This window comes from Gigantopelta aegis, unplaced genomic scaffold (genome assembly GCF_016097555.1).
Source record: "Gigantopelta aegis isolate Gae_Host unplaced genomic scaffold, Gae_host_genome ctg1724_pilon_pilon:::debris, whole genome shotgun sequence".
Taxonomy (NCBI): Eukaryota; Metazoa; Mollusca; class Gastropoda; order Neomphalida; family Peltospiridae; genus Gigantopelta; species Gigantopelta aegis.
In genome coordinates this window covers 69,542-96,097 of record NW_024532781.1, presented here as the reverse complement: position 1 = coordinate 96,097, position 26,556 = coordinate 69,542, and the positions used below count along the sequence as shown (strand labels likewise).

The window sequence follows — 26,556 nt, the reverse complement described above, 5'->3', positions numbered from 1 at the left end:
ACGGTGACTGATTCTATTAGTCCTTCTATACAGAGGATACTCCCTGAGCGTCTTGTGACTAAAATTTGAACAATCAAGATTATAAGAAGCGATATCTCCTAAGAGAATATCGCAGGAGATATCGCAAATTACAGTGCCACTTGTTGATAAATGTTGAAAAAGCCTCGGATTTTCATACTTTCCGGATGTTTTTTGCAGAAGGCTTTGAGATACTGAGCTGAAATTTTCTGTTTAGTGTTATCATGTACTGTTACAGATCAAGTTTGAATTTTATTTTTGAGATGGAGTTATATATGGCCCTTGAACTTAGAAGATAAGAAAATATGTTTTCTGGACATTTTTTCCAGAAGGCCTTGCGGTCTTAGTTGCAATGTCAACTCTATCGTTCACCTAAGAGCTCAGAAATATATTTTTTTATCTGTATCACCATGTTGGTAATTTATTAATCATGTTTAATGTTTGGAAAGTAAAATGCAAGAAACTACATCACCAACTTGAGACTTCCGTTACTTCATTTAACATTCATAAGAAAAAATCATGCTGTGTTAATAATATTACAAAAAGAAAGTAATTTCGACATAAAATTTTGAGTAGTCCGATCTGTATGTCCCTGTGTGTTGCCTCGTTACGGTCATTAAGGTGAACAGCCAAGTCGAAAAGATAAATTGGTTGATATTAAGTTTAAAATCAGTTTAAGGTACACCAACCCTGGCATGAGGCAAATCCAAAGCAGACTTGGCAGCAAAATCTGCCTTTTCATTTCCCCTGATGCCAACATGGCTGGGCACCCAACAAAATACAATATGTTTATTGGCAATAGATAAAAAGACACACTTTCGTATCACCATCCCAATTAAGGGATGGTCCAGCTTCATATTGCGCAAAGCTTGGAGACACGAAAGTGAGTCAATAAAAATAATAAATTTGGATGCTATTGAATCTTTTATTTCTTCTAAGACTTTAATGACTGCCCAAACTTCAGCACTAAAGATTGATGCCGAGTCAGGCAGTCTCATGGAAATGATAGTGTCTGATGGAAAGACTGTAGCACAAGCCACATAATTCCCATCCCGTGATCCGTCTGTATACACAGGAATGTAATCACGGTACCTGTCTTGAATTGTCATGAAAAACTGTTTATATACAACAGCATCTGTACAATCTTTCTTCTGATGCACCAGATCAAACACAATTTTAGGTGATGTAATACACCAGGGTGGTAAAACGAAATATGAAGGAGTTTCCAAAGTGTCAGTTAAATCAATGTTGGAAAGTGATAAAAAGCGCTTAATGCGAAGACCAAATGTACGAATAGCATATAGCCTTGCATCAAACAACTTCATATATTTGTTATCAAACACCGCATCATGTGTTGGATGTTTTGGTAAAGATTTAATCTTGGCAGCATACTGCAGAGAAAGCTTGGCACGTCTAGCACCCAAACAAGGTTTGTGTGCATCAACGTACAAGCTCTCTACAGGAGATGTTCTAAATGCACCAAGACAAAGCCTAAGTCCATGATTGTGTATATGATCTAGCATCTGCAAGTATGACTTGCGTGCCGACCCATACACAATGTATCCATAATCAAGTTTAGACCTCACAAGAGATCTATACAGACGGAGCATAACCTTTCGGTCTGCTCCCCATTCTGTATTACCAATAACCTTTAAAATATTAAGAGCTTTTAAGTCCTTCTTTTTAACATATTTAAGATGGGGCACAAAAGATAGCTTCCTGTCAAATATAACCCCCAGAAATTTAGTCTCCTCCACAACTGGAATTTGATTTTTGTCCAAAAACAACTGTGGATCTAAGTGGAGACCTCTTTTCTGGCAGATATGCATACAAACCGTTTTTGCCTTTGAGAATCTAAAGCCATTGTCAGTTACCCATTGATGAAGTTTATTCACACAAAGCTGCAGCTTACTTTCAATGATACTCATATTGGACGATCGATAGCAAATCTGAAAATCATTGACATATAACGAGCAATCCACACCAGGTGTTAAACACTGGGTGATGCTGTTAATTTTCACAGAAAATAAAGTTACAGACAGGATACTACCGTGAGGTACACCCATCTCCTGTGGGTGAATGTCGGACAAAGTTGACCCCACCCGGACTTTAAAAGATCTATCTCTTAAAAATTGAGATATAAAAACAGGAAGGTGACCTCTAAGGCCCATGGCATGGAGGTCGTTTAAAATCCCATACTTCCACGTGGTATCGTAAGCTTTCTCCAAATCAAAAAACACTGAAACCAAGTGCTGATTATGGATGAAAGCCTCCCTACAAAACGTTTCAACCCCAAAAAGATGATCAACCATGCTACGTCTAGATCTGGACCCACATTGCATGTTAGTAAGCAATTTGTGGGATTCAAGATACCAGACAAGTCTACGATTGATCATTCGTTCCATGGTTTTACAGATGCAACTTGTCAAAGCGATAGGGTAATAACTAGTAGGATTAGTTGGATCCTTACCAGGCTTGGGAATAGGAATAATAATTGCTTTCCTCCAATCAGAAGGAAAGTCTCCAGAAATCCAGATGTTATTAAAAAATATCCAAAAGAACCATCAAAGATGATTCAGGTAAATGTTTTAATAACTGATAATGAATTTCATCCGGTCCTACTAAAGTATCATGGGCTCTACGAAGAGCATCCTGCAATTCCTCCATAGAGAAATGCCTGTTGTATACTTCAGCATTTTCGGATGAAAAATTAATGGACTGCTTTTCAGCTTTAGTTCGGACAGATGTAAAAGCATCTGTACTGAAAGCAGAAGATGAATTGTAAGAAAAGTTGTCTGCCAAGGCATTGGCAATGTCAAGATGAGATGTGACATCCATGTCATGGACAGACAAATGATGAACTGTATTACTGGATTCTTTACCTTTGATTTTACGGATCCTATTCCAGACAGATTTTACTGATGTTTGTGAATTCAACTTGGAGACAAAAGTTCTCCAAGATGTTTTCTTACTCTGTCTAACTCTCTGCGAGCCTTAGCCCTAGCAATACGAAATGCATCCAGGTTGTCTGCTGTAGGTTCACGTTTGAACCGCTCAAGCAACCTGTTTCGCTCTTTGAATGCATCTTTGCATGTATCATTAAACCATGGTTTATTGAAACGCTTTGGCACTGCCGAAGTCTTACGAATAGTTTCATCTGCAATGTCCTTCAAGATGAAAATGAACAAAGACATGGGATCATGAGCATCAGTAATGGCAAATTGTTGCAGATGAGTGCTGCATAGATGCTGAAACTGACCCCAATTTGCCTTCGCCAACTTCCACCTTTGAACCCTTTCAAGTGATGGAGGTTCATCATTCTCCAAAATAATGGGAAAGTGGTCACTACCACAAGGGTCTGAACCAACTTTCCAGGAGAAATTGAGAAAAAGTGAAGGACTATAAAGGATTAAATCGATAGAAGTGAAAGAACCACTTGCAGAATGAAAATATGTATGACTTTTATCATTTAATAAAAGTAAGTAATTTTTGAGAATTAAGTCTTCTAATTGTTTACCTCTAATATTTACATCCTCGCATCCCCACAAAGTGTGGTGACTATTAAAATCTCCAATAATAATAAAGGGAGAAGGGTGCTGGTCAATAAGATCTTGAAGGTCCCTAGGATTAAAATTAAAATGATTACGAGGTGGCAAGTAAACTGAACACAGAGTAACAGTTTTATGAGCTGTGACCTTTACAGCCACAGCTTGTAAATTGGTAGTCAGTGTTACTGAACTCTGAGGAATGTTTTCATTAACAAGAATGGAAACACCCCCAGAAGCTCTATTTTCAGTTTCATGATTATGTTTTTGAATTAAAAGACTTTATTCATCAAAAATGGGCCTAAGCCCACGGCAGTTCCACTGAATAACCAAAATAGCCATTAGGGGGTGGGGGGGGGGGGGGGGGGGGAGTACAGGAGTTAGTGTTACTTTTTCCTTTGATGTTGAACGTGAACGACTTTGAGATGAAACATCCATCTCGTCAGTCATATCAACAAGCAAAGCATCAAAGGAATTGCTAACTGGAATAGGTCGCATTCCAATCTTTTTTAAACGCCCCGAAGAGCGATCTTTTTTAGATGACACTTTATGTTTTCCTGGCTGAGAAAGACTGCTAGGGCCTGGCACCACAGCAGTCGATCTACCTGCACGATGTTGTAAATCCACACACTTGGGTCATTGTGGTAGTTGTCTTGTGTTTTTGAACAGCTTCTTGTTGTTTTTGAGCTGCCTTGTCAGCTTGTTTGGTAGCTTTTTCCACATCTGAAAGTTTTCTGTATTTAGCTTCATCATATCGCCACGTTAGGTCAGTGTTGATGGCAACACTTCATGTGGAGACCTTGACTGCCGCAGCATAGGACTTCCCTACAATGACAGATACTTCTGTCTCCACAAATTTCCTAGCCTCAGGAAATGACAAGTGTTGTTCAACCTTGACCTGCTGCACCTTTTTTTCCAATTTCCATTTTGCACATTTCCCTTACAATTGACACAGACAATGTCATTGGTACATGTCTTACTGTCGTGATCAAATTGACCACAATGAGCGCATGTCAACTTGTTTCGACATGTAGTTTGGCCATGACCAAACTTTTGACATTGAAAACATTGCAACGGATTTGGTACAAAAGGCACAACAGGTATATGTAGATATCCAGCCTTAACAGACTCTGGAAGGGTTGGCTTGTCAAAGGTTAAAATCAAAGTATTCGTCGGAACTAATTCATTGTTCTGGCGAATCTTGATTTGCCTCACTGATGTCACACCCTGTGGTGACAAGTGTTCAGTAATTTCATCTTCACTGACTCCTTCCAAATCTTTTGATCGAATGACTCCCTTAGAAGAGTTCAGGGAGGAATGTGTCGATACTTGAATTGGTACATTACACAAGACTGTTGACTTAAGAAGACACCGAGAGTGAGTCCAAGTCGAACATTCTACCAGCAATTATCCATTTTTCATCTTTTTAACAGTCTTGGGCTCGCCAGACAAGCCGACAAGCCCCTTCTGAACAGCAAACGGTGACAGTTTGCTCAAGGCTCCGTCTACAGAAGAACTGATGACCAGAAACCTTGGCCAGGATTCAGAAGTTACTACTTTAGATTTTTTTGAATTAACAATAGTCCTAGATTCCTCATCAGATGATGAGGAATCTGCAACCTCGGTGTGTACCCTTTTCATGGTCCCATCTGAAGTATGGAAGTTACTGTTATCCATTTGTGGGTTATAAATGTTCATCAACGATGCGCCCACCCACAATGGAGTCCAACAAGGGGACATGGTGTTGCAGATAACCAGCAAACACTCACGCCAGGGATACATAGTTGATATACTCAGGCAAGAATATTATTATCACCTGATTGACCCTAGCCACCGCTCCAAGAGCAACACATACAAAAGGTAACTAAAACAATGTTTGTTCTTGCCTACTATAAACAAAACAAAGATCGAAATGCGTACTTCGGCGATAAAACCAATTCCTGCAAGGTGGATTATGAAAGTTATGGCAGAATTATAAAAACGCCAGGAAATGTTGAAATCTGCATTCATCCACCCCAGAATCTCTGATGCAGTGCGGGCGGACATTGACAAAAACAATATACGAAATTAAAAAATATTTCATTATATTCTACAAACAGTGAGATTCACATAATAACGTTTTTAAAATTCTAACTTGTTGTCTTGACTATACTATTCACTTCTCGTATCCGGTGGAAAGCGCATGACAGGAAATAAAATGTTCCGGTAAATTGTCAGTGTGTTATGGTTTTCATAATAAATATTTTAGATAGAATTTGTTGATTTTTTCAAATATTTTCAAGGATTTATATTTTCGATGCTGACTACTTACCCTCGAAACCCACGAAAAAAAAATCCTCGAAAATTTCTGGTTATACGGTACTCAGTTGCAGACATTAACCACGACTCAACCACCAGGATCCCATCATCCACTTCACAGGTCACACCTCACGGCAAACAAGGTAAACGAGGAGTTGTGCATTTATTGGCCATTCTATAAAAGAATGTTCACCCCTGCACCACGGTGAAGTTAATGCACACGCAGGGGTCAATATAAAACAAAGTAAAGTCTAGAAAAGAGTAGTAGGGTCTGACCCCGTTCATATTTCTTCTTAGAGTGGTCAATCTTCCAGTGGGAATGATTTTTGTTTTTACATGTACAAAATTATTGAAGGCAAAATCTAGTTTGAGCTTTTGAATTTTTGGGTTTGCTGTTGACCACTTTTGAAATACGTACTGTTGTGAATTTCATTAATGTTGGTTATGCTGTTTGTAGCTGCGGTGGAAGTTTACAAGAGGGGAAGAGTTTTTCAATAGATAAATGTATTTAATACATAAATTGCAGATGATTGAATATACAACATTGTTTTACAATAGCTGTTGATAACTGTCCTAATTTAATAGTTGACTTCTGAAAGTTGGCTGCATTTTAATTAAGTTTTGAAGTCCACATCTGGTTTTGCTACAGGTAGGAGAAGATCCAGTTCCTGCCTGGTATGGGTGGTGTGTTGAATATCGCATTATGTTTTAGGTGCAGATGATATGAGCTTGGGGTTTTTAATTTTCAGAAAGTTACAGACTTATTATTTTTTAAATTCTTCAGCACTGCCGTGGGATATAACAATATATGATAAAGTGATGTTTCTGCTGCTGCACTGTTCAAATGTTGATATCTATCTGTTTTACGTTTTAGAATACACATTTGGACAGGCTTGTCAAGCTACCAGTGAGTGTGGAGAATCTAACACAGACTGCAGCTCAGACGACAATACGGCAAATGTCTGTCGATGTGCAGCTGGATTTTATCGTACAACTACTACATGCACATCAAGTACGTGAGGTGTCTCATTTTGTCAAAACGAAAAGTTATTTTATATGAAAATAATTTGTTGTTACATAAAGCATAATCCAAGTGGTTCCTTTAAAACTGGACTACACAAAGTTACCCCACATCATGCTTAAAAACCATGATTCCCCCATTTATATTCATATTTATATTCATAGTGCCTATATATACATACACGTATGTGTATATGTATATATATATATGTGTGTGTGTGTGTGTGTGTGTGTGTCTGTGTGTGTGTGTGTGATGAAAGTAATCAATTACAATTACAAAAAAAATTAAAGTAATCGATTGCAATCATGATTACATTTCTACAAATATGCACTCGTAGTGAAAGAAAGTGCCAACATGAAATTGTTTAATTTATTTCACAACCATACCAATTTCATTCATTGAAAGACATAATGAATTATTTTGGATTATTTATTAAATCATTTTGAAATTTATGAACGTGTGTACACAGGACAAATTATTATTATTATTATTATTATTATTATTCATTTAAAAAATTCAGGTTTTGGGGGATCAATTTCTAAAATCACTTTTTTTTTTATTCTTCATTGACGAAAAGGTACATCCATAACGACAGGTATAATTTTATAAATATATAAAATATTGATTTAAGGCCTAAATAATTATGTGTCTGATCACTATTATTTTTTTGTATTATATTGTTTGTAGTATTTGTACTATTTAATACTATCCACAAATAAAAATAAAAATAAATAAAGTAATAATAAAAAACTATTAATGAAGAAATAATGAAAGAATAAAACATACACATAAATAAATAAATAAATAAATAAACTGATATCTACATATATTTGCTCAATTTGCTGATCAGACATCGAAATAAGCGTTGTGTCTGGTAACTCATTTACAGGTGACCACAAAATATAGCCTGGTAACCTATAGGTTACCACAACTAAGGCTATGAAAGTTAGAACTGAATTCCTGTTACTACTGCTTTTAACGCCCTTACATGTGTGCCAGATGATTATTGTAGTATACATGTATTTATGATTCATTCTGTATGTTATCACTCTTCTTAATGTAGTACATGTAATTCTTTACAAGTAGGTGACTCATATTGAATAAATGAACAATTGAATAAATAAATTGATGAAAATAAAAATGTTTTGGGTTTTTTTTCTCTTATTTTAACATACAACAATGAAAGATAATCGGTGCGCGTGAACATTGGTATGAGAAATGAAATCCGGAAGTAAATTTATCTAATGAGCACTGCTTTAAACGCAGATTGCCAAAATTGCTTGCAATTGCACAAGTGCGTGCGAACATCCAGGGTTGAAATTGACATGAAAACCATGGTTGCCAGCAGGGCCAACTAGTTGAAGAAAAATCTTACCGGCCCTTCTCAAATTCAACTAGCCCTCTAATTTTGTTTTTCCCTCTAACGTAACTGCACAGCGAAAATCAAAACCAGAATCTTCTTTGTTGAATAATAAACCATGTAAATATAATAACCATTTTGTCACCTTTGCGTCACATGGAAAACTAAAGCCTTAAAAAGGCAGAATTGGCATGTAACTTCATAATGATGGCTGTCCTATAAAGATAAAGATTGATGGAATTAAAATTCGTATTATGGTTCTGTCGTTAAATCAAAAAATGTAAAGAAAAGTGTAAAGTTTTATAAAAATGCTAGAACAACCAATTTTATGCACCTTGACTTTTGCATCCCTGTAGTAATGGTCTCTGAATTTTGTAATCAATGATGCAGTACAGCTAATTAAAAGAGATTAAAGTACCTAAATGTAAAAGGTCTACAGATTACTGCGCCTGTTTCATTCCAATTAATTAGCAATTTATGGAGTGGCAGTCCGTTTTGAGCTGGTCAGTCCGGCGCTGGTCAAAATATAGAACATGTTCTATAATATCGTTTCCTGCCAGATCTGTAGTTTGCGCCAGCAGAGACGCGGCGTGTTTTGTCACATTCTTGCGATTCAGTTTCAGTACGTTTCTTTTTTAACTGGTACCATACTCGCCAGACTCTAAAATCGATAGTCGCCCAATGGACTACAGGGTTGAAAATTAACATGAAAACCATGGTCGCCAGCAGAGCAAGTTGAAGAAAAATCTTACTGCCCCTTCTCAAATTTAACTAGCCCTCCAATTGAACAGCCAAAATCAAAACTAGAATTTTCTTTGTTTAATAATAATCATGTATATATAGTATAACGAATAAAGTTAAAATTCATATTTTAAAAAACATATTATTAAGTTTTAAACCAAATAACGTTTAAAGAAAAACAATCCAGTATAAATAAAAAAGAGAGTTAATTTACAAGTTACCATTAAATTATACAGATTTAATATAATTTTTAATACAGGGGTAAAGAAAAATGCTAGAACAGCCAAAATATGCAGCTTCACTTGCATTGTCTCTGAAGTAATCGATAATGCACATGTTTTAATAAATTAGGTCAGGGATGGCAGTCATCTTTATGGCGATACAACTCCAATAAAGGAGTGGCTGTCTTCCTATAGACAAGGCACTAGACAAAAATAGATGGAATCATCCACAATTTTTTACCCATTCGACTCTGCTTTGTGCAGAGATATGGCCCTGGTCTCGTATTACGGTTTTGTCGTTCAGATTACCTTGCCTAAAAACCTGTATCAGAAAATATTTAACCTATGCAGTTTTATAAATATTTTTTATTTACACTGAACTTCAAAAAAGGTTATTTCAGATGGTATCGGTTTACAATTTAATAAATTAATATGTTTTTATATGAATTTTATCTTTACATGCCAATTAACTGAATTTTGGAATAATCCCTGTAGTAGTGGAAAATTTCATTGTTAGTGTCGGTTAAAACTACAAGATAAATTTTGATTTTGTCCCAGAATAAAATACTAGTAAGCTAATTAAATAGGATTAATTTGTACCATAACATTGAATAATATCAAAACGTAGGTCTACTAGATAATTATGGCCTATCCAGTCCATTCCAATAAACCGATGACTTTAAAAAACACATTACGTGTCTGCTATATTTGTTTACAGCCCCAGACAAAAATTGTAGAAGCTGAGGCTTATTCTGGTCAGTTTGGCACTGTCAAAATGTAGAACAAGTTCTATAATATTGTCTGCTGCCAGATCTGTAGTTTGCGCCAGCACAGACGCGGTGTGTTTTGTCACATTCGGTTCAGTTTCAGTGCGTTTCAATTTTAACTGGTATACTGGGGTCTCACGGTATCGCGGTACTTGATGATAGTGCAGAAATAAATAATATACCTACATACATCAAGGTAAATATACTTTTGTTGGATTTTACCTCATATGTCCATGTTCTACACGTCATATATTTGCATATAAATCCTGTTTGTAAATAAATATTATGGGCGGAAATGTGCTCTACCATTGCAGACCTTTTTCGAAGTGCTTCTCATGATGTCGCGGAAACTCAAAAATATGGTATACAGTTTACCTGAATAGTTAAATATGTAGCTTTTATTCACAGATTTACAGTAAAATTTCTGAACACAAAAAAGATCCTAAAATTTGGTTGAAACCTTTCGTTTGTTCAATTCAGCTACATGTCTACAGTTTCCCTAAGAAAAACAGTTTATTTCTGTGTAAACTCGTCTGTGCCTTATCACTCGAACGTATGATCAAAATATCAGGGCTGACATGACTTAAGACAATAAGTTATATTCTGCCCATTTTATAAAAGTACAACAGCCTCTGCATATTCTGATTGTCGCGATAAAGTGTAATGACATTTCCAGGTTTTTAAAAATATATTTTGGACCCTTAGATTTCCCGATATATTTCTATTTCGGTTGCATTCTAAAAATAGTAAACACGTCACCATACGTAGTCTCATTTTAATTATCAATGACTAGACAATAGTCTTGTATCACAAGCAATAACATTTTACATTTGCATTGCAGGTACTGGGGATTTTTGTAAACATACAGGTGTCAGAAAAAGCACACTACTAGTAATTCTGTGAGGAATCGGTATAACATTTAATAATTTTTAAAACAATTAGAAATTATTTCAAATTTCTTCACAGAGATGAAAGAGTACCATCGGTCAACGTGTTTATTTAATTAAATTTGCTATCAGGCGGATTTGCGCTTACTAAACTACGAAAAATGCAAATACCGCGATACCGTGGAACCTGCGATACCGTGAGAAACGAGTACCATACTAGCCAGACTCTAAAATCTATGGTCGCCCAACGGACTACCTTTGTAAAATTCTTAGTCGCCCTTAGCCAATAAAGGTCACCCCTGCTAATTTTCAAACCTGAACATCAGTGCAATTTCGTATGAGAAAACGAAATGCGGATGTAAATTCATCTAGTCGACGCTGCTAAAATGCAAATTAACTCTAATTGCTTTGCAATTGTACAAGTGCGAGCAAACATTGATGCAATTCCTTACTAGAAAATGAAACGTGGTAGTCCAGAATGCATTACCTAGTTTACGTTCGGAAAAGAAACTACCGTTGAATTTTTTGTCGAGAACGAAACACCGTTCTCGACTTTTCTTACATGTGGTAGGTAACCTCCTGGTAACCTGAACGACCGTTCTCGACTTATTTCGATGCCTAGTGATTGCATTTAATTTTTGACACTTTAAAAATGACTATTATTGAAGTTTGAAATCGATTTTATTAAAACAAAAATTGCAGTCGTGCTTTTATTAACTTATACTCAATTTTAAGAAAAACAATTAAACAACTACTTTCAAATGTGTGTTTAGTTACGTGATTTGTGTCTATGTCTGTGACAGTGTGGTGATAACAGTCTATGGACAAATTTGATACGACTGGCTGCCTGCTCGTCGGCAGTCGTAAAGATTAACAAAAGAAAAGAACTGTTGTCAAGGTACTGTTTGTAGACTTTCACACCTGTACCGAATATGTAATGTCAAGCGTTTCTTAGTTGAGAATTCAGACCATTGATAACACTCTACACGCTTTGACAGGTAAGCGAAATTTAAAAAAAAAATCATGTTGTTACTATTTTTGTGCAGCAAAGAATTATGGCATGGCGACGATAATCACTAATTACTAATGATGGCCAGAAACAGCACAGGGGCACATAACTGGGGCAGGGCGCAGCTAACGCCCTTCTATTTATTGCCAAATAGAACACTGTCTTCGTTCAGGTGCTTTTATAGCAAAAGTAAACAAGATGGATGCCATTATGTGAATGTGTGGCTTCATTCCCCAGTGTTTCATTCATTTGATAATCCAGTCATAATTGACTTCCTGTTTCACAGACAAATGCTAGTTGTTTTATCATTGTGTTACATGCTGTACATAAATAATAGAATATAAATATATGAATATATACAAAGATTAGAAATAAACCATAATTTAGTATGTGTTTCTTATAAAATGCAATACTGATGCTAAATTTCAATTGGGTTAATCAGTATATACGGAAAGTTAAAGTAGAATACAATGGGATATCAGCTTGATAAATTATGAGTAATCATGAAAGTAATCGCTGATTATGATTACATTGTCATTGTAATCGATTACGATTGCGATTACATGCCATTTTTAAACATTGTAATTGATTATGATTGCGATAACATGAAAATATGTAATCGATTACGATTACTGATTACGAGTACCCTATCTCTGAGATATATATATATATATGTGTGTGTGTGTGTGTGTGTGAAAACATTACCTTCCATTGATTACTCGCCAGTTAGAAATAAAGAAAACTACAAAAAGTAGAACATGTTTCATGCCTTGATCTATACCTAGAGATTCAGAAAGATGTTGGCCTTGATACAAATTTATGCTGTTTTCTAATAATCAAGTTTACTTTTATGTTTAGCAATATTCCTTCTGCTCCAGGTTTTTGTGTCAATATTTCACAATGTTTGGGATACGTTAGGACATGTTCGTCATACTCAGAGAAGTTATTTAATCAGGTTTATAACATCCAAGGACTCAGAAAAGCCTTCATATTGTTTGTGGTCTTGAGAGTGGCAGTCCTACAGGCGGAGATTGAAACATCCTGTTTCAGATCTATACTAAGGGTGTAGCGGTCCTAAGGATGAGCACCTGGTAGTGAATCATGGAAGCAATCACGACCTTGCCTAACATTTTCTTTCCACTTTGCCTTGCACACAGATATGATTTTGATCACGGGATACAGTTTTGTCATTCAGCTTTACTGTAATAAATTCATCTGAAAATTTACGATTAGTATGAGACATTTATAAGCCCTTAATGGCAGTTAGAAGATAATTTGATGTTTTTTCTTAAAGAAGGATACAAACTATTTGTGTAAAAATGGATCAAATATACACATACTACCTTTTATGAAAGTCGGCATTCGATGATTAACCAGACACCCAATAACCAATGTGTATGTTTGTGCTGGGGTGTCGTTAAACATTAATTAATTCATTCGATGATTAACATTCTAGGCCATACGACCTTCACACGCGAAACTATTGGTGATAACTCTCATGACTTATGCATTTGGAAATTATTGCTTAGCAAATAAACTGACAAAGTTACTTTTAGATAAATACATCCAAGATGTTCCGAATAAGCAGTAACCAATATATTATTTAACTAATTCGCACTTCAACACAAAGAAGATTTTAATCATTACAACTACCGTAAGGCTGCTTTGTGGAACAGCTTTATATCTTACATGTGTCAGCTGTAAAACTCAACATAAAGCACTACAATTAACGAAAGTTAAGATTATTTCGTGGAACAGGGCCCAGGTAGACAAAAACAATTTTAAACTAAAATGAACCGTGTTTTGTATTTTTCTGGGGGGTGCATTTTGTCTTCTTGGCAACCCCACTAGGTACGACCCTGCCAGGGGCCATCCTTAAAGTACATACACACAAAATGTGAGATTTGTTTTACCCTCCCCTTCATAACATTACCCACCCATGGTACTCCTCGCATGTACATATTGTATTTGTTTGATTATACCCCACATAATTTTTCACGCTTAAAAGTAGATTAGAAACAATTAAGAACTTGGATTGTAAACATTTTACACCAATAATAAATTGGCGTATGAACTGTTAGTGACACACACACACACACACACCCTCCCCCTCCCCCCTCCCCCCCACACACACACACACCCCTCCCCAATAAACGCAGGGGAAGTGTATTTGTCAAGACAAATCTATATACTATGTAGTTATGAACTCTATGTAGTGGACATTTTACACTTTCTTGTACCCGTTATATTTAATAGCCTCCACATGTTTACTGTGTTATAAAATTAATATAAATTACCAATTGACTTGTTCACATTAAGCAATAATATGCATTACATATCGCATGTGCTTACCTGTCCAAAAATCTTGGCCTTTTTCTATGACTGTTCTTCTGTCCACCATAGGTACGCCCTGTTAGGGCAAATGAGGCATTTATATGATGTGGGCAAATCTATAGGTTGGACTATACCAATTCAAATCCCATAGGCGACCATGTTAACGTTTGTGTTTAAAAACACTATATGCAATATATCAACCAAACTGTGACCCATAAATATCAGTACTACAACCCCTACCTCAAAGTATTAACTGCAGAAAATGGTACCTTTCATGGCTCATTTTCGGTATAACCAGATGTTTCTGCAACACCCCTAGTTTCGCACAAAATTTTAGTACTTTTTTTTACAGGTACACCATACATGTTCCAAGCACAAGGCTACTTGACACGGTGGTACTACATCAAATAAAATTGCATACATTTTTAGCCCAGATGAAACTAATTTTTTTTTTACAACCAACACACTCACATTTATAACCAATCACAGGACTTGTGGTGTTAACTTCTCTATCAAAAGTTCGGTACACCTCGAACTTCGACCCAGACGGAAATTAATTGGTATAGTGCAACCTATACTGATAACATACATGTTTCAAAAGGTGGTGAATCATATGTTTTTATGACAACCAGGATCTGGTGTCTTCTGACATAAACTTGACAACCTCACTGAAACTGTTGTTTCTACAGTGCAAACCTAATTTAATGTACACCTCACAAAACACATGTATTTTGTACAGTTTTGTACAAATGCAATAGTCATATTTGAACAAATAATTTTTTTTTAAATAATACTCCTGAAGATATTTATTGTCAGATGTGTGTGTGTGCTCAGCTATATATGTAGAGACAGCAGGCTATTCAGAGTACCTCAACTCCTTAAACTTATTCCATTGAAACACATGTACTTGACTGACCCCTAGATTATGAAGACCTCAATAGGCACATCAAAGAAATATCAGTATTAAAAAAATACAATGTCTGAGGAAGGGAAAACCAACATGACTGCATCTGTATGAAGTAATGACTTAATGTCCTGCACATCACTGTTGGAAGAAAATCCTGTATGCTGAGTGTGGGCATCTTCAAGTTACCATGTGCGGGAATTTCAAATCCATCAGCTATGCAGATTTTCAAATTGGACCATCAAAACCATTGGCAGCCACCAATATTCCTGACTATATTTTATGTATACCCTACTGTAGTTGGAGGTTTTAAAAATGTGTGATATCTGGAATTATCATGCAGCTTTCGCATATTTATTTTTGATTCATTACTAAAAAAAACCTGTTTTTAAGTGACATAATTACCCGAACATCTATTTTATTGCATTATTTTCTAATCCAGATCAATACAATATGTATATTGGATGTATTCCTACAATCTGTAATCCAGCATATCATTTAGCTATTAACATTGGATAATACAGCATTAACAATAAAATAAATCATCAAATTACACCAAGGTAGATAATCAAATCTGGAAAAATTGGTTCCAAATCTAGTATACACTCAAAATACACTTCATGGGAGCAAACTAAGTGATTATTTTAAAAAAAAGATTTGATCTGGAGACCTAAAGATATGTTAAACAAGCTTATTGTTATGTATAAATGAGAACAGAAGGCACAATAGTGACAAAAATTTTAATTATGGCTTTGGTAAATAAATTCTTCAAAGTAAAAAATCTTTCCCCTAAAACTACAAATGTGTCTAAAATATGACTTAGCACCCTATAAATATGCCAAAAGGACAATAAAAATCAAGGTCTTTAAAAAGTTAAGCTATCAGAAGTACACACATGAAACATTAACTATGTTTATAGAAGTTAAAGACATTATCCCAATATTGGCACATGTTATATTTAATATAAAAATAAATTGCTATTAAAATCTAAGTTCAGACTGCCTAGATATATTAACATATTTAAGAGCAGTTGTATATGGCAAGTCAAAAACCATGTAAATAAGAACATTCAAATCTGTATAGTATGAATTATAGGCCAAAACCAACTTTTCCTCAGTGCTAATTTTTGTTAAACTCCATTCAGAGCTATGTACAGTAATTATTGTCAAGGTCAAGGTCATTGTGAACTTGCATGGCCGAGTGACGGCTAATTAATCAAATAGTGTAGTTTAATTTAATTAAATCACAAAAATCATAATCTTTTTTATATGCACTGAATATGTGCAGGTTGGACTATACCAATTCAAATCCCATAGGCGACCATGTTAACGTTTGTGTTTTAAAAACACTATATGCAATATATCAAACAAACTGTGACCCATAAATATCAGTACTACAACCCCTACCTCAAAGTATTAACTGCAGAAAATGGTACCTTTCATGGCTCATTTTCGGTATAACCAGATGTTTCTGCAACACCCCTAGTTTCGCACAAAATTTTAGTACTTTTTTTTACAGGTACACCATACATGTTCCAAGCACAAGGCTACTTGACACGGTGGTACTACATCAAATAAAATTGCATACATTTTTAGCCCAGATGAAACTAATTTTTTTTACAACCAACACACTCACATTTATAACCAATCACAGGACTTGTGGTGTTAACTTCTCTATCAAAAGTTCGGTACACCTCGAACTTCGACCCAGATGGAAATTAATTGGTATAGTGCAACCTATAGGAAGTGGACATTGGCTTTTTTCATTAGTGAACCACTCGAGACTGAAACCTTCTGTTTTAAATGATTGTAAAACAGTAGATAACAACTGTATGTAATGGTACAGTAGCTGACCTTTGAATAGTCTCATTATAGGTGATTATATTAATTTTATTTCAGTTACCAGCCTACAGGTTACCGATCTGAGACTGCAATCGTCTACACTCAACTCGTTAACAGTAAACTGGAATCCACCATCGGATACAACAGCAGATTATAAATATGTTGTGACATGGACATCTGGTCCTGGCAGTGCTGATGTAACCAAGGGAACCAACATGAAGGAAATCACTGGTCTTCAGCCTGGAACAGAGTATTCCATAACCGTGACAACACACATCACTTACAGGACACAGAAAACGGCACCACCTCTGTTTACAGCGAAAACAAGTAGGTTAATTGTGTCACTAATTGTATATGTTATATTTATTTATTATTGGCCATCAGTGAGGACAATATCAGGTTTCATTCATCCAATAAATTGACAATTAATTTGCTTATAAAACCAAATATTCCCAGAAATATGGTCAAAATATGTTTATTACATGAAAACATAAATACGACTAGAACGTGTATGTTTTAATTTATATTAATGGAACTATACCCTGTAGGACAATGTTTTTTTAATTTTGTGATTAATAGTTCTAAGTTAGTTTCAATTTTCAAGTGGTCAAGATCTAAACCTCGGGGTTGTTCATTGTGCACATTGTTCTTTCTGTTCCTACTTGCATAAACCAAAACATAATTGAGGTCAATTAGTGTGTGTGTGTGTGTGTGTGTGTATGTGTGTGTGTGTGTGTATGTGTGTGTGATATTATGAAATATCTTTGTTACTAATATATATATACAGTGGACTCTGTCTAAACCGGATTCTGTGTAATCCGGATCTCTGCGTAAACTGGTCCATTTCTAAAGTCCCGTCCAGCTACCGTTTATCTCTTAGATATAAATCTCTGCCTAATCCGTACTCTGTCTACTCCGGACTCTGGATCAAAAATCAAGAACGAAAGAACCGTTCATGCATTAATTACCTCTGTCTACACCGGATTGGGATTTGACTGAACGACGGGCTGCTTAATTAGTTGAACAATGATCGTCAATTGCCAAATTTCCAAATCAGGATGCCAAATACAAAATGTAATCGCACACGTGTGAAGTTTACTCTTATTGCGGTAGGTCGTTAGATCAATCGGATTAATATTAGTGTGTGTGTTGATACCTAACTGATTACACACTTATGAATTCGGCGAGTTATACTTGTCAACCTAACGCATGTATAAATAGGTGCGAATCGCTCGTATATTTTGTGTTATCTTATTTCATTTATAATGGCGGAACGACCCCAAAAACGGCAACGTATCGAACTTTCGTTAGAAACTAAAGTCAAATTAATACAAGAATTTGATTTAAATCCGCAGTCAAAACATGGGATCAAATGTCATTGTCGATTATTCAAGAACCATAACTCTGGGTGAAACTCTGTCTAAACCGGTCCTCTATGTAAACCGGACTATTTCGACGGTACAAAGTGAGTCCGGTTTAGACAGAGTCCACTGTATATATATATATATATATATACATATATATATATATATATATATATATTCTTTAAAAAAAATCCTTTTCTTCATCAACAGAGAGAGCAGTACATTAGAAAAACAATATGCACATAGTCCATTTCTTGTACATATAAAACAAATAAGAACATTCGGTTGAGTTTTTTCCCCATTATAACCGTAATGCATTTCGTATAACTTCCCTTTTTCTTTAATTCCCTTTGCTTTATATAGTGTTGATAAATATAGTTCAATTCTTTTATAATAATTAATATGATCTATATAATTCTAATAAGAATTTACAACTGCCAAAATTGTAAGGTATATTAGCTGTGGGGAATGGTTATATGATAATAGTGAATTAATTGGGCAAACATTACTGATACAAGATGCACCGACTTTCAAAGTATCCTGGATATGTGCATGGACTGCTGGCACGCCTTGGTATATAATTGTTGAGGTAGTAGATTGTATCTTGTGTACATATGTAAGGTAAGAACATACCATTAGCAGGGTTCAATCTTAACAGTAGTCCGGTAGTCTGAGACTACCTGAAAATTAACAGGACTACCTGAAGCTGCAAACACTTAGTCCGTTGGACCACCTGGAATTTTAAAATTTATTTAGCACAGATGTAACGTTTTGTGGATCTCCTGACCTATTTTAAACAGCAGAAACAGGCTTGTTCAGAAAACAGTTATATTGAGTATAACTTTACTGGACCCCATCATGTCACATTCATGTACAGTACGCGATGAGAAGTATTTTGGTCAGAACTGTTACCGCATCCAGTCTAAAATGAACATGCGTGAGTTACACATTTTGTAGTCGATGCAGTCTTCCACCAAAATACAATCATCTTGAATTTGGAACATTTTCATAGAATGGTAGTTTAATTTACCAACATTACGTCAGAATAAAAGAACTACGAAATTGACCATTCTCAGCAAAACAATAATAATATATCAATTGGCAGTTGTCACAGGTTTTTGTAAGACGGTACACACGTCATCAGAGTTAAATTTAGACAAGGTGTGCCAATAGAAATGCCAATACGGTGCATATTAATTTCCACTGAGTTACAAAAATGCCATCCCCCTCCCCCCCCCCTCCATTTTAAAGCAATTCTGCTTGCATGTTTCAATCAATTATTCATCTCAGGTTACATCATTTAATAATATTTATTTTGTTGAATAAGAGATTGTTCGAGATAAAACAAATAGTTTAAAAATATGGACCACTTGAAACTTCAAGGGACTTTCTGAAATGAAAGCCAGGTAGTCCTGTTAACACCCTGAAAAAAATGGTGAAGATCTAACCCTGATTATAGTAATGTAAATGTCTTTAGAAATCCGTGTAAAATGCCTATAATCGTGACAATCGGTCCACATTTTCCTATAAAACTCCTATATTTTGGTATACAAATTCCTATATTTCCTATATTTTAATATGTACAAGTGGCTGGGAGGCCTGCAACTGTTAATGGTCCACCGGAGCTGTCTTGCACTATACCGAAGAATTACCTCCCTTGACTAAAGATATTGTTTTGGCGTGACCCATAAGTGCCAATTCAATGTTACATTACCTAACAACAACTATTTATAATACCTAGATCATCTTAACTCTGAGATTTGTCTATATGCGACCTTAAAGTAACTTCCTAGTACATAAACTGAACAACCATTAAATATGTAAAGTAAAGTATGTTTTACAAGTTAAAGTTGTTTAATATGTCTTCTAGATAATATTTTACTGTCTAGTACTGTCTAAAAAGGTATGAATTTTTGACAAAAGGTTACTCTTGTTGAAGTCTAAAATATGATTTGCTAAAATGGACATAACTTATGGATGGCTAGGTATATCTAAGAACTGTAAACAGTTTTGGAAACTAGACATAAATAGCTTTCTGATCATACCACACATTCCAATAAAATTTTATGGGTAGCTTCCTTAATCGGTACATCCTTGGGAAACTTTTGTGAATTAGGTCATTCTAACATCACCTTCACAGGGGAAAGTTAAACCAATTTTAAAATTCTTAAACTACTCGACCAATTCCAACCAAACTTAGTTGAAAGCTTCCTTGCAGCATGGAAAAACATATTGGTGAATTTGTTCATTCTGGGTTGGGAAGAAGTCGCTTGGTGCGTGATTGGTTTGGGATCGATCCCCGTTGGTGGACCTGGGTAGGCTATTTCTCATTTCATCTAGTGCACCACGACTGGTATATCAAAGGCCGTGGTATGTGATATTCTGTCTGCGGGATGGTGCATATAAAAGATCCCTTGCTACTAATGGAGAAAAGTAGCAGGTTTTCTTTTTCATACTATATGTCAAAATTACCAAATGTTTGACATCCAATAGCTGGTAATTAAAAAATCAATGTGCTCTAGTGATGTTATTAAACATAACAAATGTTGGTCATTCTGATTTGCCAGGGACCCAAAGGGCGAAGGGCAAAAAGGGAAACTTATACCAATTAAAACAAAATCAAATACTAGTAGTTTCCATATGAGGTAAAGGTTAAATTTGTGAATGTCATTATGGTTGGCTTCCCAGTTTGTCCCTGGGGAGGGAGGGAAGTTTTGTTATTGTTATAATAATAAGTTATATACAGAGATATGGATTTAAAATTATTTCTTTGGTGACTTCTCCAAAAGTACTTTATCAGTTCCAACAAACGTTTGTGGGAAGCTTTGTTGGCAACAAGTTTGTGAATGTGGTCATTCTGACCCGCTAGGGGAAAATTAGGCAAATCTTAAATAGTCGTTACGTATTTAAAGGTTTATTTAATTTGTCCCTTAGTAGCGGCGAAGTTTACTATACTTAAACATTTAAACTTCAATTTCCTCAAATCTACGGGACCATTTTGAACTGAAAATGGTATTTGAATTTGGTCATTCTGACCCCAAAGGTGCTTGATGTGAATGGTCCAAGTGGAAAAATGGCGGGCGAAATATGAAAATGTTCCCTTGTATTCCTTTTAAGTCATTCACATCAGGAAATAAAGTAATATAGTTTTGTAGGAGGCATAACAAATTCTGTAATTTAAAAAGTGTGTTTTGCTTAATGACACCACTAGAGCACATTGATTTATTAATTGTCGGCGAATGGATTTCAAACATTTGGTAATTTTGACATATAGTGTTAGACAGGAAACCTGCTACATGTTTTTCATTAGTAACAAGGGATCTTTTATATTCACCATCCCACAGACAGGTTAGCACATGCCACAACCTTTGATACACCAGCCTTGGTACACTGGCTGGAACGAGAAATAGCCCAATAGGTCCTTTGACGGGGATCGACCTCAGTCTGACTGCACATCAAGCAGGCGCTTTACCACTGGGCTACATTCTGCCTGAATTCCTTAATTAATCTATTTTGACTTGGTGAAGTTAAAATAGTTTTGGTGTCGGAAATGACAGAAATCAAAGGTGGCAACTTATCACAATCAGTGCAACATTTTATTAAAAGTATATGAGGGAACTTTGATCAACCAATATTTTTTCGTAACTAAAAAATATGTTTGAAATCTAGATTAACTAACTTTTTCCCCTGATTAATACTTTGTCTTCTATAGACACTTTAATTTTGCTGTGGGATGGAAATTATATTCAGGTGTTGGATAAAATTAAAATTCCTTGTGATTCTGGTATTCCTCATGTTATTTATAGGTTAAAATGATTTTAGTTTTTACATGTACAGAATTATTGAAGGCAAAATCTAGTTTGAGCTTTTGAATTTTTGGGTTTGCTGTTGACCACTTTTGAAATATGTACTGTTGTGAATTTCATTAATGTTGGTTATGCTGTTTGTAGCTGTGGTGGAAGTTTACAAGAGGGGAAGAGTTTTTCAATAGATAAATGTATTTAATACATAAATTGCAGATGATTGAATATACAACATTGTTTTACAATAGCTGTTGATATCTGTCCTAATTTAATAGTTGACTTCTGAAAGTTGGCTGCATTTTAATTAAGTTTTGAAGTCCACATCTGGTTTTGCTACAGGTAGGAGAAGACCCAGTTCCTGCCTGGTGTGGGTGGTGTGTTGAATATCGCATTATGTTTTAGGTGCAGATGATATGAGCTTGGGGTTTTTAATTTTCAGAAAGTTACAGACTTATTATTTTTAAAATTCTTCAGCACTGCCGTGGGATATAACAATATATGATAAAGTGATGTTTCTGCTGCTGCACTGTTCAAATGTTGATATCTATCTGTTTTACGTTTTAGAATACACATTTGGACAGGCTTGTCAAGCTACCAGTGAGTGTGGAGAACCTAACACAGACTGCAGCTCAGACGACAATACGGCAAATGTCTGTCGATGTGCAGATGGATTTTATCGTACAACTACTACATGCACATCAAGTACGTGAGGTGTCTCATTTTGTCAAAACGAAAAGTTATTTTATATGAAAATAATTTGTTGTTACATAAAGCATAATCCAAATGGTTCCTTTAAAATTTGATGATAACAAGAGGAAACTGTGGACTCCACAAAGTTACCCCACATCATGTTTAAAACCATGATTCCATTTATTTTTATATTTATATTCATAGTGCTTATATATATATATGTACGCGCTTTGTGTGTGTGTGTGTGTGTATCAGAGATGATTACTTGAGATTGTTATGATTACGATTACAAGAAAACTGGAAGTAATCGATTACGATTGTGATTACACTGTCCAGTAATCATGATTGCATGCAATCATGATTACATTTCAAGAAATATGTACTCATAGTGAAATGAAGTCGCCAACCTGAAATTTTTGTTTTTTACACAACCATACCAATTTCTTTCATTGAAAGACATAATGAATTATTTTGAATTATTTATTAAATCATTTTGATGTTTATAAACGTGTGTACACAGGACAAATTATTATTATTATTCATTAAAAAAATTCAGGTTGTGGGGGATCAGTTTCCAAAATCAGATTGTTATTCTTCATTAATTGTCGAAAAGGTATACATGTATGTATATAATTTTATAAATTTTTAACTAAGCCCTAAATAATTATATTGTTCTATACGATAACAATAAGGTCCACAAAATATCATCCATATAATATAGTTAATAATACAGTTTTGTGTTCGAGTACATAAATATGTTTATTGTCACAATAAATTCCATTTATTTCAGTTATCAGCCTACAGGTTACCGATCTGAGATTGCAATCATCAACACTCAACTCATTGACAGTAAACTGGAAACCACCATTGGATACAACAGCAGATTATAAATATGTTGTGACATGGACATCTGGTCCTGGCAGTGCTGATGTAACCAAGGGAACCAACATGAAGGAAATCACTGGTCTTCAGCCTGGAACGGAGTATTTCATAACCGTGACAACACACATCACTTACAGGACACAACAGACTGCACCACCTCTCTTTACAGCAAAAACAAGTAGGTTAATGGTGTCACTAATGTAACTAATGTCACCTATCGGATATGTGATATTTATTTATTGACCATCAGTGAGGGATATATCACTTTTTGTTACCCAATACATTAATATTTCTTATGTCTTTTAAACCTGATATTCCCCAAAATAGGGTCAATATGTTATGTTTTGTTACTTAATAACATTAGTACGATTGACAGTGACACTTTATATTTTATTGTATCCTAATGGACAAAATATAGTTTTTTTGTTAATAATTCTAGTTGGGGTTCATGTGAAAAGGAAAACTGTTTTTGAAAATAAGAACAAAGGGTTCTCTTTTTAATCTATAAGTATAATTTGGAAAAAAGATTGGCTAAATAAAATGCAGTCATACACTCCCCTCCCCCCTCCCCCCCCCCCCCCCCCCCGATTGATATATGCATGAACCAAAACATAATTGTGGTCAGTTCTTGTGTATGTGTGTGTTTGCATGCGTACCTGTGTACGTTCTTGCATGCATTCATGCATATGTGTGTACGTGCATGTAAACATTAATGAACACACTAATGAATTGAAAGCCATGTAGATTGTTTGTAAATGATGCAAATTGGAGCTTTGGGGTTTTTTTAAAGTCTTTTTGTCTCTTTGTTTTGAAGATGGGGGTCGGGCAGAACAAACTATGCTTAAATAAACATTAAGTTAACAACAGATCCAGGGGAACCATTCGAATGCAATATATAGCTCTTGAAATGTATCCAGATGCTAGTTGACAATATAGTAGTTCGATTCGAAACTATGACACAAGTAGCAAGGTCATATGTCAAATCGCTAGCCACTGGATGGGAAAATAATAAAAATCAGATTCCGCCAGTATCAGGAGCCACAATTCAGAGTTCGACAGATCTGCTATCCCAGCCACTGGGGCTAATGCTTTGTAACACAGGGCTAGTGACAAATGCAAACCCAGTAGGCTGATGGGCTAGTTGTTTTAAAAAACCCAACCAACAAACAAACGCTAGCTCACGATATTTGTTTGCTCCACTGAAGGTTGTTTGATAAATGGTATCCTGACAATGGTCATCACATAATATCACAGAATCAATAAATATATGTTAATATTCAACTTGAACTAGCTTTCTACAAAATGTAGTAACAACACGTCTGTACATCGTCGGTTACAACAAATATATACACATTATACAGTCATTGTTTTCTTTTTACTTTCAAGTTTCATGGATATGAAATAAGCTCAATAAAATGCATGTTTTTATTGGTTGTACAAGTCATGTGGTGTAAATCACCAGTCAGGAAATGACAATAATTGCATTGTTTAAAGATTTTAATGATGGATGATCCAGCTGACGAATGGCGATTTACTTTTGTGCTATTATTTTCAGTTGTCGTTGTCATCCCTATTCATATATGTACTTTCAACTTTACATTAATTGTAAATTATTTGGAAAATAATGTTTATCTCGTTATGAATTTACCACACCCCATATTGATTCTTTTTGTTCTATCTGCAATGTACGAAATTCAGAAGGTCTCTCATCCAAGGCTCTGGAAGTCTGTTTCATCTTTTGAACCAAGTATTGGGGGTTGTTGTATTGGCATTATTTCAAAATTATTCTCTTAGGAAGGAAGAAATATTTTATTTAACGACGCACTCATCACATTTTATTTACGGTTATATGGGGTCAGACATATGGTTAAGGATGTCACCACACATATATTGAGAGAGGAAACCCGCTGTCGCCACTTCATGGGCTACTCTTTTCGATTAGCAGCAAGGGATCTTTTATATGCAACATCCCACAGACAGCATAGTACATACCACGGCCTTTGTAACACCAGTTGTGGAGCACTGGCTAGAACGAGAAATAGTCCAGTGGGTCCACCGACGGCTTTACCACTGGGCTATGTCCTGCCCCTATCCTTATAGGATGTAGATTGAAGTGATCTGCGACCAGGGTCATATCATACTTGTAACAAACAACTATTAATTGGCAGTCGATTTTGAGTTTGTGCTACAATCTGTGTTTTTTTCTCAGAAATTACACATGATTATACATATTACACTTTTTAAAATCACAGTTTGAATTTGTTAGACGAACCGAATTTGATATTCAATTATAGTGTGCTGACTTCTTGAGTTGATTACATCGTAATTAAGTTTTGGAGTATACATCTGGTTTTGTTACAAGTAAGAGAAGACCCAGTTGTGGTTGGTTGTTGGAACTTAGCTTGTATAGCATTTGGTTAATATAAGGGAGTTTTCCAATTCTTGAGCAGTTTCAGCATAATTTTGTCTTAGAAAACATGCTGAATACCCAGTAAGTTCTAAAAGTGAACAAGTAGAGATAATGAATTTTTCTTTTTGTGATTTTGGCAATTATGTTTTTGTACCATTTTTCGCAAGTTTTGAGTTTTCTGCTAATAATGTGAAATTTCCTCTACGAATTTACGAATATACTCAAAGTTATACAAAAATAAATTACATAGTTAGATGAAATGTTCATGTGATTCAGTTATGTTTGTTAATAGCCAAATAGTTTACCACTCCCCACCAAAAGAAAAAACAAAAAACCCAACAAAAAATCAAAATAGAGTGGTGGAAATCAACACTATTACTATATGCGTAGAGTATGTCTTATTTTCACTATAATGTTCGTAACTGATACATATATACTGGCGGAAAAAAGGTCTCAGAAAA

The 26,556-nt window shown here is 35.2% G+C and overlaps 1 protein-coding gene across 1 annotated transcript in view; it reads left to right on the top strand.

Moving 5' to 3' along the window:
- The window catches only part of LOC121391114 (receptor-type tyrosine-protein phosphatase eta-like), a gene marked incomplete at both ends in the record, with an annotated part of 92,024 nt that overhangs the window by 23,305 nt on the left and 42,163 nt on the right, over positions 1-26,556 (top strand). Inside the window, 4 exons of the mRNA XM_041522851.1 lie at positions 6,736-6,873; positions 17,004-17,273; positions 22,678-22,815; positions 23,594-23,863. Of these exons, the coding sequence (XP_041378785.1) occupies positions 6,736-6,873; positions 17,004-17,273; positions 22,678-22,815; positions 23,594-23,863 (816 nt within the window). The remainder of the gene's footprint in view (positions 1-6,735; positions 6,874-17,003; positions 17,274-22,677; positions 22,816-23,593; positions 23,864-26,556) is intronic.